Source organism: Pleurodeles waltl, chromosome 11, assembly GCF_031143425.1.
Source record: "Pleurodeles waltl isolate 20211129_DDA chromosome 11, aPleWal1.hap1.20221129, whole genome shotgun sequence".
Classification (NCBI taxonomy): domain Eukaryota; kingdom Metazoa; phylum Chordata; class Amphibia; order Caudata; family Salamandridae; genus Pleurodeles; species Pleurodeles waltl.
Window position 1 is genome coordinate 881,286,107 of NC_090450.1, and position 17,913 is coordinate 881,304,019.

The 17,913-nt window shown below is 43.8% G+C and overlaps 1 protein-coding gene across 4 annotated transcripts in view; it reads right to left on the minus strand.

Moving 5' to 3' along the window:
• USP30 (ubiquitin specific peptidase 30) overlaps positions 1-17,913 on the minus strand; it is a 461,500-nt gene that overhangs the window by 269,490 nt on the left and 174,097 nt on the right. For all 4 annotated transcript variants that reach the window (XM_069214769.1, XM_069214766.1, XM_069214765.1 and 1 more), the window contains one exon: positions 14,638-14,724. In XM_069214769.1, coding sequence (XP_069070870.1) covers positions 14,638-14,724 — 87 coding nt within the window. The remainder of the gene's footprint in view (positions 1-14,637; positions 14,725-17,913) is intronic.

A 17,913-nucleotide genomic window follows, 5' to 3' on the forward strand; every position in this document is an offset into this window, starting at 1 on the left:
TAATTGAAGCAGTGGAAGCTTCTCAGTGGGTGGTACCAGTGGTTGTGACCAAACGTTCTGGTGAGATAAAGATTCGTGTCGATTTGAGACAGCTCAACAAAGAATTTTTTGCAGACAGATTTCTTTTGGCGAATACTATGGATATTATAAGTTTAATGAGAAATGCCAAGATTTTTTTTAACATGCTTGACTTTCTGCATACAATCAGGTGCATTTGTGTGATGATTCTAAAGAGCCTACTACATTTATCACACCACTTGGTGTGTTTCACTTTATCAGGGTCCCCTTTGGTCTCTGTTCTGCAGCCTCAGTGTTTCAGAGACTTATGACCGAAATACTAGAAAATTTCACATCTAGGACATGTCATCACTGGAGAAGGTCTGGCTGATTTTTATGCTAGATCCATTCCAAATATTGCCCGCCATTCTTGTGCTATTTGTAACCTTCTTAGAAAAAGTGCTCAGTTCACATGAAGGCAAGCATGTCTTAGTTACAATTATTAAAAATGTTTTATCCCAGATGCACCTTGTTGTGTGACCACGGACGCCAGTGACGAGGGTCTTGGATTTGTGTTAAAACAGCATGAAGATGGTGGTGAGGTCACTATTGCCTTTGTCTCCAGATCTTTAAAGGGGGGCTTAAAAGAAATATTTTTCATGATTGTAAAAGAGGCCCTCGCTGTGTATTGAGCAATTAGAAAGTTCAAATAGCTTTTGAAGGTTCTTAAATTTGTGGCTAAATCATATCATCAACCATTGATGGTGAGAAGGGGCTGAATTCTGTCTCTTCTCACATCTGCAAGTGATTGGTGGCATTACATTTTCAAATGTCATACTTGCCAGGTGTAGATAATAAAGCTGCTGACTGCTTGTCAAGATTAGTGGTGTATTCCCTGGAGACCAATGGAGACAGTGACTCCTGGTTGTTAGCAGACAATGTCAAGGTTCGTAAGATCACCTTGGTTTGTGTGTTTGAGAAGGAATGGTTCCCTGAAATTGTGAAAGATATTGAAGGATGCATGTCAAGCCACTATTGATGGCAAGAACGTGGCAGCAACTGGTCAGAGATTGGCAACATTTTTTAAAGTGCTGGATAAACTTTCAGCCAATAATAATTTGCTACTTAGAGGTAGAAGATCTGCTTCTCCTATTGGGAGAGAGCGATTAGTACATCTTGCTCATGAAGGCCACCAAGGGATTTGCAAAGCCAAGGAAAAGTTGCGTTGGTCCTATTGGTGGGTGGCCAGGCACGGATGTGATGGTTGAGAAAATGGTACAAGACTGTTGTGAGTGGATGATGAGTGACAAATTGTTGAAAATAAGTACATCTCCCACGGTGTGTAGAGAGATGGGGAGTTACCACATCAACAGTGATCACGTTTTTGACTGATGAGAATCCTAAGTGTATCCTCCCAGATAATAGGGTGCAATTAACATCTAAAGAAATGGAGGATTCTGGTTTAGAGAGGTATAAATCATAAAAAGTGTGCTTTGTACCACCCTGAAACCAATAATATGGTGAGAAGGATAAATAGGACAGTGAAAGAAACCATATGGTTAGCAAACTACCAAGGGCTCAGCTGGGCGGAAACGTTGAAAAAGAGGGGAGGAATATAGATTTACTCCTCATACCATCAGTGGCGCAAGTTAATTTGAATGGTTTAAGAAATGCAGACCGTGTACCAGGATATGTCCGCCTTGGGCTGAAGTTTATTATGAAGTTTTCCCCGTGAAAGAAGTGCAATTTGAAAGAAATCATACTACTGAACTCCTGTTGCAAAATGAAAAAAAAAGAGGAGTAAGATTTGTGCAAAGATGTTAAACTCATGGCTGTTAAGGCTGGAGACGTTGTGAAGGTCAAAATGCCGAAGAAAAAGTAAGGTTCTTATTTTAGCAAAACTTATACAGTGAACATAGGGCCTGATTCTAACTTTGGAGGACGGTGTTAAACCGTCCCAAAAGTGGCGGATATACCACCTACCGTATTACGAGTCCATTATATCCTATGGAACTCGTAATACGGTAGGTGGTATATCCGCCACTTTTGGGACGGTTTAACACCGTCCTCCAAAGTTAGAATCAGGCCCATAGTGTTTTGGGGGGCTGCACTGTTTGATGATGGACACATTAGGGCCTTTAACAGAATTGTAGTTATTAAGTGATGTTTATTTGTCTTGAACATTCTTCTTTGTTAGTTGTTCTGATTTCTTGTGTTTTTTGGGTGGGGGGTTAATCTTTTCATTCTGTAGGAGAAGATGTGTGGTATTGCTGTCATTTCCTTTGCTTGTCGTGTCTGGTTTGGTCCAACACTTATATTATGTCATGGTCTGTTATTTTGGAATGTTTGGAGTGAAATGAGAAGCAGGGAAGAGCAAGTGTGGATTCTATATGCTCAGCTGTGGCTAAAGTTTCTCTTCAACATTAAAACCTACTTTTGGATTTACTTATTTGGAGGACTCTTATTATCATTTGGATTACACAGTTGGCATTGGAGCAGAATGTATGAGGACATGAAAAAGCTACAACACGAAATTTGAAGTCTTGAATTCTTAAATTTGAAGTTGGCGCTGACAAGCATCCATAACTTCCGAAATTGGTTCCACCGGTGAAGGTGTGATGGTTAGAGATAGTCCAGCATAGCTATAAGTCTTTAAGATTTTTGGTTCCGAAGTATTTTCGGTGCTGAAACTGTGGATGGATGTTTTTTCTTTTTCGGAGACAAAGTGGTCGGCACCGAAAATACATGTATCTTCAGTCATGTCGGAGCCGAAGCAGAGGTGTTGGAGGTCGATGCCGAAGATTTCTCTTTGGCTTTTTTTTTTGTACCGAGCCGGAAGGTGGGGCATCCAAATTAGTTTCTCGGCTCCGACCATGGCTGGAAGGCAGTGGTGGACCGGTGACCTCTTTCGATGTTGTTTGGTCGATGGTGAAGGGGTCTTTTTATTCACGGTTTGCACCGACTGCAACGGCTGACTCACGATGTCCGATTGTACATCAGAGTCCAAGTCTTGAATGGAGAAGGCCTCCTCCTGCTCCAACTCTTCTTGTGCATGATCGTCATTGAAGATGTCCAGTGTGCCATCTGGAGTTTGAGACGCCATTTCCATCTGACGAGCTCTTCGATCTCTAAGTGTCTTTTTTGATAGAAAGGACCGGCATGCTTCGCAGGTCTGCTTGTTGTGGTCGGGGGAAAGACACCAATTACACACCTGGTGGTGGTCGGTGTGTGGAAATTTTGAGTGGTATGGAGGGCAAAACCAGAATGGAGTCCATTCTGTTAGGGCTGCATAGATAGATGCCATGTGGAAGAGGCAGGCCCGAAGAAGGCCCAAGAGGGCCGCGTCTGCCCCGAAGGGCTGAAATTAAATTCTGTGCGTAAAATGGAACCGAAAGAGAAAGTATGGAAAAATACGCGATCAAAACAATACCAACGATGATAGAAAGACAGAAAGAATACCATTTTGGACTGTATCGAACCGAGAACTAGGAGTAAGACGAGCACATGCCCGAACCAGACGGCAGAGAGAAACAATCTAACAAAGGACTCAATTCCCATGAGCAGTATTACCCAGAAGAGAAGTCACTCGATCCCGTGACTCGAAAAGCTTCTTCGAAGAAAAAGAAGATGTACTACTCTGAACTCAACACTAGGTGGCAAACTTATGCACAGCATGTGTATGAAGATAAGTTACTTACCTGTAACTGTGGTTCTCCAGTATTGGTATCTTTCATAGATTCACATGCTTGAATCATTGCCTGTCGTCGAAGTGGGAGTCCCACGGTACATAGAAAGCAGTAGAATAAGATTTTTTATTTTTTATTTTTTTATTGTAGTCAATGGTAAAATACATTCACTTTCATAGCTTATCAGCCTCATTAGAAAAGACCCAAAGTCCAGCCAATCAGACAAGACCACCCTCTGGAACCCTAAGCACAGAGGCTCAGTCTCTCAGATTTTCCAGCAAGAGTGACTTTAAGATAGAGATAAAAGAGGTGAGCCTCCATGGGGAGGAGGGTGGGTTGCATGTGAATCTATGAATGATACCAATACTGGAGAACCACAGTTACAGGTAAGAAACTTATCTTCTTCTCCAGTATTGGGGTATCTTTCACAGATTCACATGCTTGAATAATCAGCAGTACAAAGAAGATGTTAACATCTATAACTATGAACAAACATCATTCTATACGTATTTCTATAAATACATACATAAGTAGAAATACACACACACACACACACACACACACATATATATATATATATATATATATATATATATATATAAAAATACATATCCATCTGGAAATTCATCTGCAAACATTAGTATTCGAGGATGGTGGGTAAAGATGATTTCTGGCTCACCTTATGCAAATAAATTATGCAAAACTGCTTGTCCTACTGCTGTGTCCATCCTATTAGCAGCATCTAGGCAGTAATGTTGTGTAAAGGTGTGGCTGCGGGTCCACATTGCCGCTCTGCAAATCTGGTTTAGGGACACTCCTGCGAAGAGAGCTGCTGAGGTAGATACCGTTCTAGTGGAGTGCGCCTTGACGTTGGCTGTTAGCGGTTTTCCCGCAAGCTGGTGACAGAATTGTATGGCGGTAGAGATCCACCGGACTATGGATTGCTTGATAACAGCAATCCCTTTAGTGAGTTGACCATAGCTAATGAACAATTGATCAGCTTTACGAAAGCTGCTAGTCCTTTGGATATAGAACTTTAGACAATTTTGAGATCTAGGGAATGCAGCGCCTGTTCTGCTGGAGTTCGATTGTTTGGAAAGAAAGTCTTTAATATTACTGGCTCGTTCAAATGGAAGCTCGAGGGAACTTTAGCAATAAATTTAGGATTAGTCCTCCGAATGACCATATCTGATATAAATTGAAGAAAAGGTGGCAAAATTGTGAATGTCTGTATGTCACTAACCCTCTTCGTGGAAGTAAGCGCTAGAAAGAGTGCCGTTTTCCATGATATATATTTCAGGTCAGCTTTGTGAATAGGCTCAAACGGATGCCTCATCAATTGGGACAGAACAATATTGAGATGCCAGGAAGGGGGAGGAAGTTGAATCGGAGGAAACATCCTGAATAATCCCTTTAGGAATTGCTTCATTATCGTAGATGACCATAAAGATGGTAAAGCTGCAGTACGGCAGAACCGAGAGATGGCCACCAGGTGAACCTTGATAGATGAATGGGAGAGACCTGATTTCGCTAATTTAAAAAAATACGGAAGTATCTGCTCTGGAGAAGTCTTTAGAGGATGAATACTGAAGGTTTTACACCATATGTAAAATCTTTTCCACTTGAGCTTGTACGTCTTATTTGTAGACTGGGCTCTGGCACAGGCCAGCACCTCTCAACAGCTGGTGGAATATCTAGGTTGCCAAACTCATAGAATTCAGGAGCCAGGCCGATAATCAAAGAGAAGTTGGGTTGGGATGACAGACCTGCCCTCGAGTCATCGTTAGCAAATCTGGTATTGGTCTTAATCGAATGTGAGGGTGTTCCGAGAGGAGCAGCAGCTCCTTGAACCAAAACTGGTATGGCCATCTGGGGCTAGCAATAGCAGTCGGCAAGGTTCTCTCCATCTTCTGAAGAAATCTCTGGATGAGTGAGAGCAGGGGTAAAGCGTAGGCATCAATCCCTGACCATTTGATCATAAATGCATTCCCCTTTGACCCTTTCTGCAGTTGCCAGCTTGCAAAGTGTTGGCATTTTTTGTTCTCTCTTGTCGCAAATAGGTCCAGACTCGGTTTGCCCCAGCGAAGAAAGAGACGATTCATAAGTTGCTTGGTTGAGCTCCCATTCGTGGCAGGTCGTCGCTGTTCTGCTTAGTGCATCTGCCAAAGTGTTGATACTCCTGGGAGGTGTTCCGCTCTGATAGTTATATGATGGTGTAGAACCCAATGCCACAGCTTCTCCCCCGAAGAGACAGAGCCTGCGATCTCATACCCCCTTATTTGTTGAGGTAATGCATGACTGTGGTGTTGTCGGTTCTTATCAAAACCGATGAACCTCTGAACTGGGTGAGGAAGAACTTGAGCGCCAGGAAAACTGCTTTTAATTCCAATATGTTGATATGGAGTGCAGATTCCTGTATGGACCATCTCCCTCTCACTGTTAAGTCCTCTAGGTGTGTGCCCCATCCCTCTAGAGATGCATCCATTGTCAGAATATGCACTGGTTTGTCCTTTAGAAAAGAGAGACCTTCCGAGATGAGAGGGGTGTTCTTCTACCAATCCAAGGCTTGTCTCGCTGGTGTGGTTATCTGGACAATATCATCGAAAGATCCGCTTATCTGTTTCCACTGAATGTCCAATTGGCGTTGAAGTGTTCTCATGTGAAGGCGACAGTTTGCTATCCACGGAATGCATGAAGCGAGCATACCCAGAAAAGATTTGTAAGTCCGGACAGAAGTGGACCACCTTCTGCATTGACAGCATGCTAGATTTGGAATTTTCTTCCGTCTGTCCTGAGAAGCAAAAGCTCTTGCTCGCTCCGTGTCCAAAACAGCCCCTAGAAAGGTGATGTTGTTTGATGGATTTAGGTGAGAATTTGGGTAGCTGACTGTTAGCCCCAACATTTTGAAGAGGGACAACACCTGTCTGTGTCTCTGGCTGCCTTGGACGCCACTCGCGTCTTTATTAGCCAACCGTCCAAGTACGGAAACACCTGGATTCCCAACTGCCTGAGATAGGTTGCAACTGGAGCTAGAACCTTGGTGAAACTCGCAGGGCTGATCTGAGGCCGAATGGTAACACTCTGAACTGGTAATGGGTGCCTGCAACCTTGAACCGTAAGAATTTCCTGTGACTGGGATGAATAGGGATGTGGAAGTATGCGTCCTGGAAATCCAAAGACGTCATGAAATCTCCTTGGTTAAATAATCGTAGCACATCTTGGAGGGTGATAATACGAAATGACTGTTTTTTCAGGAATTTGTTCAAAGACCGAAGGTCTAAAATAGGTCGCCAGCCTCCTGTCTTATTCTGTATGAGGAAGAAGCTAGAGTAGAGGCCTGTCCCCCCTGAGACTTCGGTACGATCTTTATTGAACCCTTGCCTATCAAGATAGCAATTTGTACTAGGAGCTCCTTTAGATGGGCAGGTGGGGGTCTTCCTGGTGGCACTTCTGGAGGAGATTGATGAAACTCCAGTGTGTGCCCCTTGCTGACAATATCGAGGACCCATCTGACTGATGTGATTTAGGACAATTGGTGGGAGAATTTGGAAATTCTGCCCCCTATCAGGGTGTTGGGATAGAGGTTGGATGCAGGCAACTGATTGAGGTCAGTGCTTTCTGGCTGCGTCCTTGCCCCTATACGAGGACTTTCCCCTTGTGGTGTGTCGGAAGGGTGCAGATGATGGTTGCCGATAAGTGTGTGGCTGCTGTTGACCAGTGGTGGTGTGAAATTAACTTTGGTAGGGTTGATACTGCGGATACTGATGTAGTCCGCCCGTGTAAGAGTAAAGTCCTCTTCCTCTTGCCCCTAGAAAGGGCTGCCTTTTAAACTGCAGTGTACCCAGAGATCTAGTTGTTTCAGTGTCTGCCTTTATGGATTGCAGGGCGTCATCAACGTGTTTGCCAAATAACAGTTCTCCGTCGTAATGCATATGTAGGATTTTCAGTTGAACCTCTGGGCAAAAGAATGTAGCTTTCAGCCACCCCTGACGTCTCAATACTGCAGCCCCGGCCAACTGGTGGAAACCTGTAGATGAGACATCGATAGCACAGTCTATAATCTCGGCGGAGATCTTGTCACCTTCTTGCAATATTTTACGCGCTTCAGCTCCAGTATCTTCAGGAAGGAGGTCGATGAATTGGGATAAGTCCAACCACATCTGACGGTCGTATCTTCCTAAGATTGCCAAGGAGTTTGACGCTCTGACCGTGGTGGCCGCCATAGTTGAAAAACTTATTTCCAATGGAATCCAATTGCCGCCCTTCTCTATCCGGGGGCAGATTCCTGCACCTATGCTGGGCTGCCTGAGATATCACCAAGTCCGGTTTAGGGTGACCAATTAAGCAGGCTGGTGAATTGTCTGATGCTTTGTATTTCTTGTCCAGCCTTGGAAGCACAGCTGGAACCGAAGATAGAGTCTGCATGACTTTAAGGCCCTCCTCCCAGATAAAGTCAACAATCGGTATAGCACGGACCGATTTCCTAGTGTCCTCCTTAAAATCGCAGAGGAAACAACCCGACTGCTTAGAAATGATGGGCAGTTGGAACCTCTTCCCTGCTCTATCCATGACACTATGGAAACCATCAATGTCTTGTAGTGGAGAATCAACCGGTGGTGGTGTGGAAGGGGATGGCGTCTGTGCTTGATACTCATCCCATTCATTGAGAAGCGATTCCGTGTCCTGTTTTTCGCCCTCTTCTTGTTCGTCGTGTGACGAGGGTGGATCATTATCCTGCCCTGAAGATGGGCCTGAAATAGGTCCGTGGCATTCTGATCGTTGATTGCAAGGGCTCAAAGGCATTGGAGAAGGCTGTACAAGAGTGATTGATCCCGGTGGAGGAAACCTAGAATATTAATCCTGCATCATATGTTGGAGGATGGCAATCAATGATACTGGCATCTGGATTGTTTGCTCTTGTTGTAACCCTTAAGCTCCTGGTTGTCTCTGTTCCTGCAATGAGTGTTGACTCTCTACCTCATTGTCTTCGTCTTGGCATTTTAGTCTCAGGTCTGAAGGGCTATGTGCGACCAGAAACAGACCATCGTCCGAGTAGTTATCTTCCTCCTCCTCATCCTCGTCATCAAACAGATGCTGTGGAGGTGCCGGCGATACATTACTAGGTGAAGTATGAGAGGGTAAAAGAGTCTGTTGACTTGACGTCCGTCTTATTGCCAGAATTCTCAAAGGTAAGAAAGAAAATTCTCTGCAATTTATAGCTGTGGATGCAGAAAATGAACCCGTCGACGGTGTGGTCGTCGACGGTAATCTCATCAACGGTGGCGACAGCGAAGCAGATTTTCGTGTCGTCGTCGAAACTGGCATCAGTGGAACCGTCGTCGATGAGGTTCTATGCAGCTAACCCATTGACGCTGATGTCGCCGGTATGCGTGTCGATTATAGAGATTTTTTTCTTCTCTGTCTACGATCTCTTTGAAATCTTTCTAGATTGGGTAGCTGAAGAGCCATACTTCAGACTTACTGACGTTATAATTGTTGAAGACAATGGTGACGTAGTTATGATCATGGGCGACGATGGAGCTGTAACTGTCGCCGTGGTCGAAGACGCAAAACCTGCCATCAACGACGTTCGAAATCTTAGATGTCCACGGTGGTTGGGAGCTTGATGATCTCTTGAGTTTCTTTGAAGTGGCACCTGGAGTGGACGGCTCAGAGCGAACCTTGCCGTTATGTTCCTTTGAAGTTGAGGGATATTCATCAGCTCTTTCTTTGAAAGAATGTAGTTTCTTGACTGCCTTACTGGTTTTAGGAGAAACACTCTCCACAGATCTCTTCCTCTTCTTTGAGGCCACTGAGTTATCACTGTCCTCCTCATCAGCTTCTCTATCTCTGAGAGTCTTGCTGGGAAATGTTCTACAAATCTTGCAGTCCTTCACCTTATGTTCTGGGTGAAGACAGTAGATGCAGTCCTTGTGGGGGTCCTCAGTGAAGCCTTAGCTTACCACAGGTGCCTCAAGGTCGAAATAAACCTTTCTTTGCTGTAGACATGTTGAAAAGTACAGCTGACAATGTAGGAATAGAATAACTGGAAATATTTCCTGAGGAAAAAGGTAAACTGAGCAGAACTCTGGGAGACTCCCTTACACACGACGTGCGGTAGAAAATCTGAAAGACTGAGCCTCTGTGCTGAGGGTTCTAGAGGTGTGGTCTCGCCTGACTGGCTGGACTTTGGGTCTTTTTTAATGAGGCTGATAAAGAATGAAAGTGAATGTATTTTACCATTGACTACAATGAGGAAAAAAAAAATTCTACTGCTTTCGACGTACCATGATTCAAGCACGTGAATCTATGAAAGATACCCCAATACTGGAGAACTACAGTTACACATGCAATTGAACACAACGTTTCCATTGTGGGCAATCGCAGGCTGATTTTCTGAGCTGCCATTTCTACCAGATCAATGAAATGTGCCAATGGACTGGAAAAAATCTCCTGGAAAAGCAGGGGTGTAGAAGCCCAGGAAACATTGTTTGGGGTCAAGGACAACAAGTTTTCAGGTTTATTTTGTCCTTGAGACAAGTAGGCCCAACCCCCTGCAGCACAAACCCTATGGCTGCCAATTTACAGTACCATGTTCAAAAGGAAATGTCTGCAGCTGAGGTTACATTTGTATCTTTATATTAATGCTATCAAACTTGTATTTATGGTTCATTAATACAAAGCTTTTAATACTAAGGTCAGCATTCTAAATATATGATGTAAGCTTGGAATGTACTACTGACAATGGTTCCAGTAAAAAATAATGTGTACACACGTTTGCAAAGTTTAAAAATATGAGGTGACGTATAATGCTCCCATAATGCTCTTTGATTAAATCCAAATATTTGCCTAAGCTTGATAGCAAGATTGATGATTTTTTGCTTTCAAAAGAAAATGTTCACAAAAAATGCAACTAGGAAAAAAAACAACGTTTTGCTGAACTACGGTAACATTTTAGGTACTATTTCTTTGAAGCATCATTTAGTAAAATGTCTTGATGCATGCTAGTACCTTATGAAAAAAATGCTCATAATGGAAAGTCAGTGTAACCAGTTTCAACAAGATTATAGGAAACAAATATAAACAAGCATTGGCAAAGCCAATAGGTCTGACATTGGTGGTCAGTCTTGGTTTTGTCAAGGTGTGTCTTGTTTTGACATGGCTTTTGTAAAACTGTATTGTTGTGGGAGCTGCTGAGCCCTCATCATTGTAACAAATATTAGCAGAAAGCAAAAATAATTTTGGCCCCAAAAAGCACACATTTGCACAGTAGTTATTGGCACTGAACAAAACTACTGTGTGTGCCAGATATGCTCCTTGTGAAAGAGCAGATAGTGATCATTCTAATGCAATGCAACATAGATTTGTAGAGCGCAGAACTTTTTACTTGTGAGGGTATCCAGGCACTGAATAGGAGCGGGTTCTGTAAGGAGGATCAGTCACAGTGAAGCAAGCCAATAGATGGCTAGAGATAGAATTTTAATAAAACAAAAGGTTAACGCCAGACCTAATTAAGGGGACAATTGTAAAAGAAAGTCACAAAAGTGCACCCGTGGTATATGTCTTTGCATTATTGCAGATTTGTGTATTTCAGGAATTCACAAGAATTTACAGAAGTAGACCAGGAAAGCATTCTCCTAGAAAATGCTTTTACAAGTTCACTTTCTCTTTAACCACTTCCCCAGATTCCCCCCGCTCAACCCTGGAAGAAGTTTTACTTCTGACCCTTGTCAGAAGTAGATTTCGGACCTTTCTCAGTATGTGAAATGATTAGAGAAGAGCTGGGCAAAACCCTTTAAACACACGTTAGTAGCTTTGCACAGACTCAAAAGGGCATTCCAATCATGGAACTACTGCTTACCGCTATCTCCAGACCAAGGCCCTCATTCCGACCCTGGCGGTCATAGACCGCCAGGGCCGCGGGTGACGGAAGCACCGCCAACAGGCTGGCGGTGCTTCCTGGGCCATTCTGACCGTGGCGGTAAAGCCGCAGTCAGAAAACCGGGTCCGGCGGTTTCCCGCCGGATTTCCCCCGGTCGCCCAAATCCGCCATGGCGGCGCTGCAAGCAGCGCCGCCATGGGGATTCTGACCCCCTTCCCGCCACCCTGTTTCTGGCGGTTTTTACCGCCAGGAACAGGATGGTGGGAACGGGTGTCCTGGGGCCCCTGCACTGCCCATGCCAATGGCATGGCCAGTGCAGGGGCCCCCTAACAGGGCCCCAGCATGCTTTTCACTGTCTGCCTAGCAGACAGTGAAAAGCGTGACAGGTGCAACTGCACCCGTCGCACACCTGCATTCGGAGCCGGCTTCAGTGTTGCAGGCCCCTTTCCCGCTGGGCCGGCGGGCACTACCTTAGGTAGCGCCCGCCGGCCCAGCGGGAAAGTTGGAATGGCCCCAGCAGTCTTTTGACCGCAGGGCGGCCAAATGGCGGTTCCCTCCAGGCGGGCGGCAACCGCCGCCCGCCGGGGTCAGAATGACCCCCCAAGTATGTTAAAGGTGGCAAAATAAGAAAGCTGCTAGTATTCAAGCCCTACTATAGTATGAGCCCTGGCAAATCAGAGAGCCTATTATCAGTGGTCTTATATAGCGAGATTGCTGCCATAATTTGTTGCTGCATTTCATGGCACCTAAGAGACAAGTAGATTTATGAAGGAACCTGTCCCACAGACAAGTAGACATTTTAATAAATTCCACACCCCTGGAATAGGATCCAGGCTTGCTACATCATGAGCAACTAACTAGTCCTATTCTGAGTCTTTATTGTGGAAGTTGCACTGAGGCCAGCAGTATCCTCTGTGTTTTTATTCTTGTCAAAATAATCACCTGACTATTGTCTGCCTATTGCTCTTTCTGATAGACATCAACAGTGGTTGCTGCAAATCTCAAGGGGAGGGGTTTGGGGGGGCGGAGGAAGCAAGAAAAAAACTATAATAATAAAACAAATAAACTTATCTCGGACCACTGTCTCCCGCTGCCTCGCTCTTGTTCCCTCAATGTGGTGTCCCAGCATTCACTGGGACATCAGTACAGGCTCACGAGCAATCCTGGTGCTGCTTTCATACTAAACCTAGCATGAAAGCAGCATCAGGATTGGTCTGAGCGGTTCGGACTGCCGTTCAGACACAGCCCTGGGGTCTGTGCAGTTTCTCCAGCCTGGCTGTTACACACAGCCGGGCTGCAGTGCAACTGAGTGTGCATGTGTGTTTGGCCGGCCAAACACACATGCGCATTTAGGTGCATTCCTTTCCTCCTCCCATGGCCTGTCCCACCCCTTCCTGCACTGCTGGCTGAGCCAGCAGCAGAAAAATAAAACACTAAAAACGATAGTGAACTATCATTTTATTTTTCTGCTGCTGGCATAGCCAAGGGGGGGGGGGGGGCTCCTTCGCCGCAGCGAGGGAGTGACCCCTGACAGACACTACTTAAAGTTGCAGCATCCTCATCACTATTCATGCAGCACTTTTGGGAATGACTGCAGAAAAGCTGGTTTGAAAAGTCTACTGGGTTGAACCAGTGTAGCGCACTGAACTGCAGGGGTCCAAGGAACAGGCACAGGACAGAAGACTGTGTAACTGACACAGGCTATCCAGCTGCAAAGTGTGATAAAATGTTTATCATACAACCTTAGACATTTCTCTGTAACTAACTTATGGACAACCTTTTGCCATTACTGTTATTATCAAAAACCCAACCACTGACAGCGGATTACAAGAAGACAGGATATGTAAAGGGGAGGGGGCAGTCTTTCCACTGTTAGACAAAGAAAGCAAGCTGACATGGCTGGTGTCTTATCTGTGTTCAAGAGTAAAGCAACAGTCCAAACTGAATAAGTATTGTTAGGGAGCATGCCCTCATGAATTCTGCTACTGCCCCAATGCCACCTGTGAAAGCCAAGAGATAATAAGAGCCTCAAAATGAGTAAATTCAAAATAGATTTGATTGTAGAAGAGAAACTTCAGCCACAAATATTTGCACCCAATAATTCCCAAATAAATTGTCATGATCATATATGTATAACAATATATATGTTTAGTGGCTGCCATTTTTTTCTTGATTTTACATAAAACCCAAATTAATTAAGCATTTTCTGATAGGGTTCTTATCTTTCGGTGTAGCTCGGTAGGCTATGCACCATCTCCAGAGAGCTGTGGGTTAAAGGAATGCTGTGACCCTTTTCAATGTTACTGAATGTAATGGTACACTGCTTTTCTAACATTGACTATAGAAGGTTCCTATCCTCACAACCAGGAATGAATCAAGCATATGACTATGAAAGATTCAGCGCTGGTGAAAAAAGATTTTGCAATATGGTAATAAGAATTAAAATGTAGGCTTCTCTACGATTATAAATCCGGTGACAATCCTTAGCTGATAAATAAAAACATTCATAGGACAGTATAGGAACAGTCACTATTATCAGCACTGCTACCGGCATGTCTAACATCAACCTAATGGATTAACAAGGAAAACCATGTATATTTGCAGCAGCCATTTGTAAACCTTTGCTCTCTAACAACCATCATTGTTTTTCTACAGTCTAAGAATTTTGGCAAAGAGTGGGAACTTTTATTTACTGCATACTAGTAGTACTTTAATTATGTTCTGCCTTCTCTATTTTTTATATATGAATTTAATACACCAATATTAGGTAGGAGATAAATCTCTGGTTGATGGAACCTGCTGGGTTTTACTGTCAATGACCGTAACTAAGGATGAGGAGCCCAGTCCCCAAACTACAGTATAACCAGAGTAGCTTTGTGCAACAGAGTTATTGAGCTACCACGATGATGTGCATATATCAACCACTTAGGTATCACCAGGAAGGTCAGTAGTTTATACAGGTGGGCTATGACACTGTCAACAGAATATTAAGGCTTCATTGTGTATAATATCTTAAAAGCAAAAACTTCAAGTATAAACAAATGAACAAAGTATTTGCAAATCTCAACTTACCTTTGTGCAATTTTCACAGACAACATCTTTAACCGATTCAGAAGAAATAAAATGTTGGAGACAGTGATCCAGTGTCAACGGACGACCCTGTAAGTAGAGACATCATTTTACAGCACAAAAACCTACTGTGCCCCAAAATTAGTAATAAAGATTTGCATTTTTACAGGTACCACTACAGCTTTCAGGTGTCAGCATGTTCATCATTGATCATTTTGGATCACTAAGTGTATTAGTTTATAAAGCTCAAAGAATGACTGATTCATGTAGCACAACCTTCCTTTAACTTAATGATTTGCAGCCGTTTCTCAGATAAAGTACCATTTTTATGTCCTTCAACGCCCTTGCAACATGGTCTGGAATTCCCTCTAGTGCTTGCTTCAGCTAGGCACTGCAACCCACCCTCTATGGGTGGTCAACCTTAGCAGCACATGGTCTTCATATATGCCTAGCAGTGTGGGTTGTAGGGCCTAGCTTTCAATCATCCAAGCCCTACAACCCAATGTATGTGGGTCAGTAGCCCCTCAAAGGCCATGAGCAACATACAAGCTATCAAATAAGCTCTTGTGATACCGCTTTAAGTGTCTGTTTTCTGTTCACTTGATAGAAAAAACTCTTTGGTTTTCCTCTGGAGAAGAGATGACTGTTTTGCATTTTCTGCAATATATGGCAAACAAGGTCAGCCATTTATCAGATTTCTGCTCAAGTGCTTAAAAAACATTATCTAGAACTCCTTCATCTTCCTCCTTCTGACTCTGGCGCTTCATGTCTGGGAAAAAAAGTTAATTTGGGGTCTAAAGCATGAGGTGCTTGACAATGCCAATGTCTCAAATAAGTATAGTCCTGAGTGTCGGCTTGTCAGCACTTGATGGCATGATTTGCACATCCAGTTGAAGTCTATCTGCATGGGCGTCCACAGCTTTTAAAGTTGTTGGAACCTCAGCCACATCTTCGTCCTCGAGTGGTGGAGTTTCTGTTCTGCAGTTTTGCTCCTTTTTCACTTTGGGTGTCCACTTCGTTAGACATCTTCCTTTTTCTGGCAAAGGATACTATTCCAAACACGTTCTCTCTGTACAGAGTAGAACTCAAAACGGCGTCTTCTATGGCCAGGGCAGCCCTGTGGCTAAACCCTGCTGCACACAGCCTTTGGCCATTTGCGGAGTAGCTGGGTGGCCAAAATGGGGTTGGCCGCAGGATCTGGCCTACACCAAACCCTGCACAGATGAGGACAGTGGACTATGTAATGTAACAATGCAAAGGATGTCATTTTAAGTAAGGCAGGCCTACTGGCTTTGCCAAAGGGTCAATACAAAAAAATATGAAAAGCTGGCCTATTGGCTTTATCAAGTGGTCAGCACATCAACATCCTTAAAACCGCCTATTGTCTTTGTCAAAAATTTACCAATAACTATAATCAACCGTATATTTTAGAAATTCACATACTGCAATGGTTAATAAATGTGACTGTCATAAAAACTTTGAAATAAAGCCTTACTTAAAAAAAAAATTCAACCTGCCTTTGAGACTTAAAAAAAACAAAACATTTTTCAAGCCACAAAATACAACCTTAGAGCCCACTACAAGGGGTCCCTGCACTCAGCTGAAGAGCATGTAGCTCCAGCTCGGACTGCTTAAAAAGTATGGCAAGCTCTTCTGGGATCATGGATTCTTACTCTGAATTTTTTTGTTGCTGAGAGGCTGCTGAACTTCCTGTAGCCCCCACAATATTAAACAAAATGGTTAGTTGTGCCCCTGCCTCTTATATTGGCATGACCAGGAAGGAAAAATATAAAGCTGTTAGACATTATTGGCCCTTCTTGCACAAAGCAGTGAATAATAAATTAGCAGTTTCTGGCGCTCATTTATTCTTTTTTTGTTGTTGTTTTTATGGGTGCACCCATACCATGTCCAAATGTTTGGGGCCACTGGAGGGTGGCCAGCGGCATGGGCCCTTCATGCCCCCTGATGGATCCTCAGCCACCACCCATACTGGGTGCCGGCAAGAGCAAGCAATTTTCTTTTAAGTAGGTGTCTCACTGGGGCCACAGAAGGAGCCCCAAGGCCCCTACCAACTTCTCAGTCGGCACCCATTGTGGTGCCAGTGAGAGCTGGCTCTAATTTCATTTGCTCCTGCCAGGGTGGGTGGGGGGGGGGGGGGGGGGGGCAGGGGAGGGTATTCCTACTCTACCCCTTAAATAATGTTTTTTTTAAACTTCAAGATAGATGGTTAAGTCCCAGAGTCCTGTAAGGGCAGCCAGCAATATTTTTCTGAGGATGCTGGCAATCAATCAGAGCACTCACTCCTGTGGGAGTCTGACTCCAGCGGGAGCAAATTGGTTCAAGGGAGAAAAAGCTTTCTGGGCAAGTCTGCCCGCTCTCTTATTTAAAACTGTGTCCCAGGGACTCTCGCATAACCGTTGAGATATACAAATATTTTTAAACCTTAATTTCTTAAAAACCACTGAATGGATTTACACCAAATCATGAAAAGCACAATCTGCGGACCAAGATCTAGTTTTCTGTTAAATTTGGTGTAATTTTGTTTAGCAATTTTTGCAGTACCACTGCCTAAATAAGTCTATGGGAAGTGCATGGGGATTTTGCATTTTGGTACCCCCCCTTTATTCTCAGCCCTTTCTTAATAGATCACCCCAAAACTTTCCATGCACATACTAGACAAAAAAAAGCACTTTGTTTTGAGAATCATCAAATGGCGCCAAAGTTATTAGCAACACAAAAAACACATTTCCTATGGAAGCACAATTCTAACTATAGCTAGACAGACACACACACACTCGCTCTCTCTCTCTCTCTCATCACTGAAAAAAAAGAATTAAAAAGTCAGCTCTGGTTCTGGCTCAAGCACTGAAATTTACCAGTTATGATTAGCAACACACACCATAACCCACATCAGTGCTGTTTGCATTGCTAACCATAACTGGTGAATTTTAGTGGTTTGCAGAGTTCTCTGTGAAGAACAGGTTTTTATACCACTGCACCTTACATGATACCCCTCTCTAAGAGGTGCAGGTGATGAGGTCCATATGCTCAACTATTATCTCACTGACAACTGTAGGACTCAAAGAGTAGGTGGACTTTTTACAATTGCCCTGGTTTATAGACTTTAGTTCTCAACAAGGGAAGACGGGCTAAAAGAACCTGGGTGGGTACCATAACATTCCAAGTCCATGTTTTATTGGGTGAGGGAATGCCCACTGAAAAAACCCATAGGTCTCTGAGAACATTTTGCAGCGGAATTGGGACCAAATACTCAGCTGG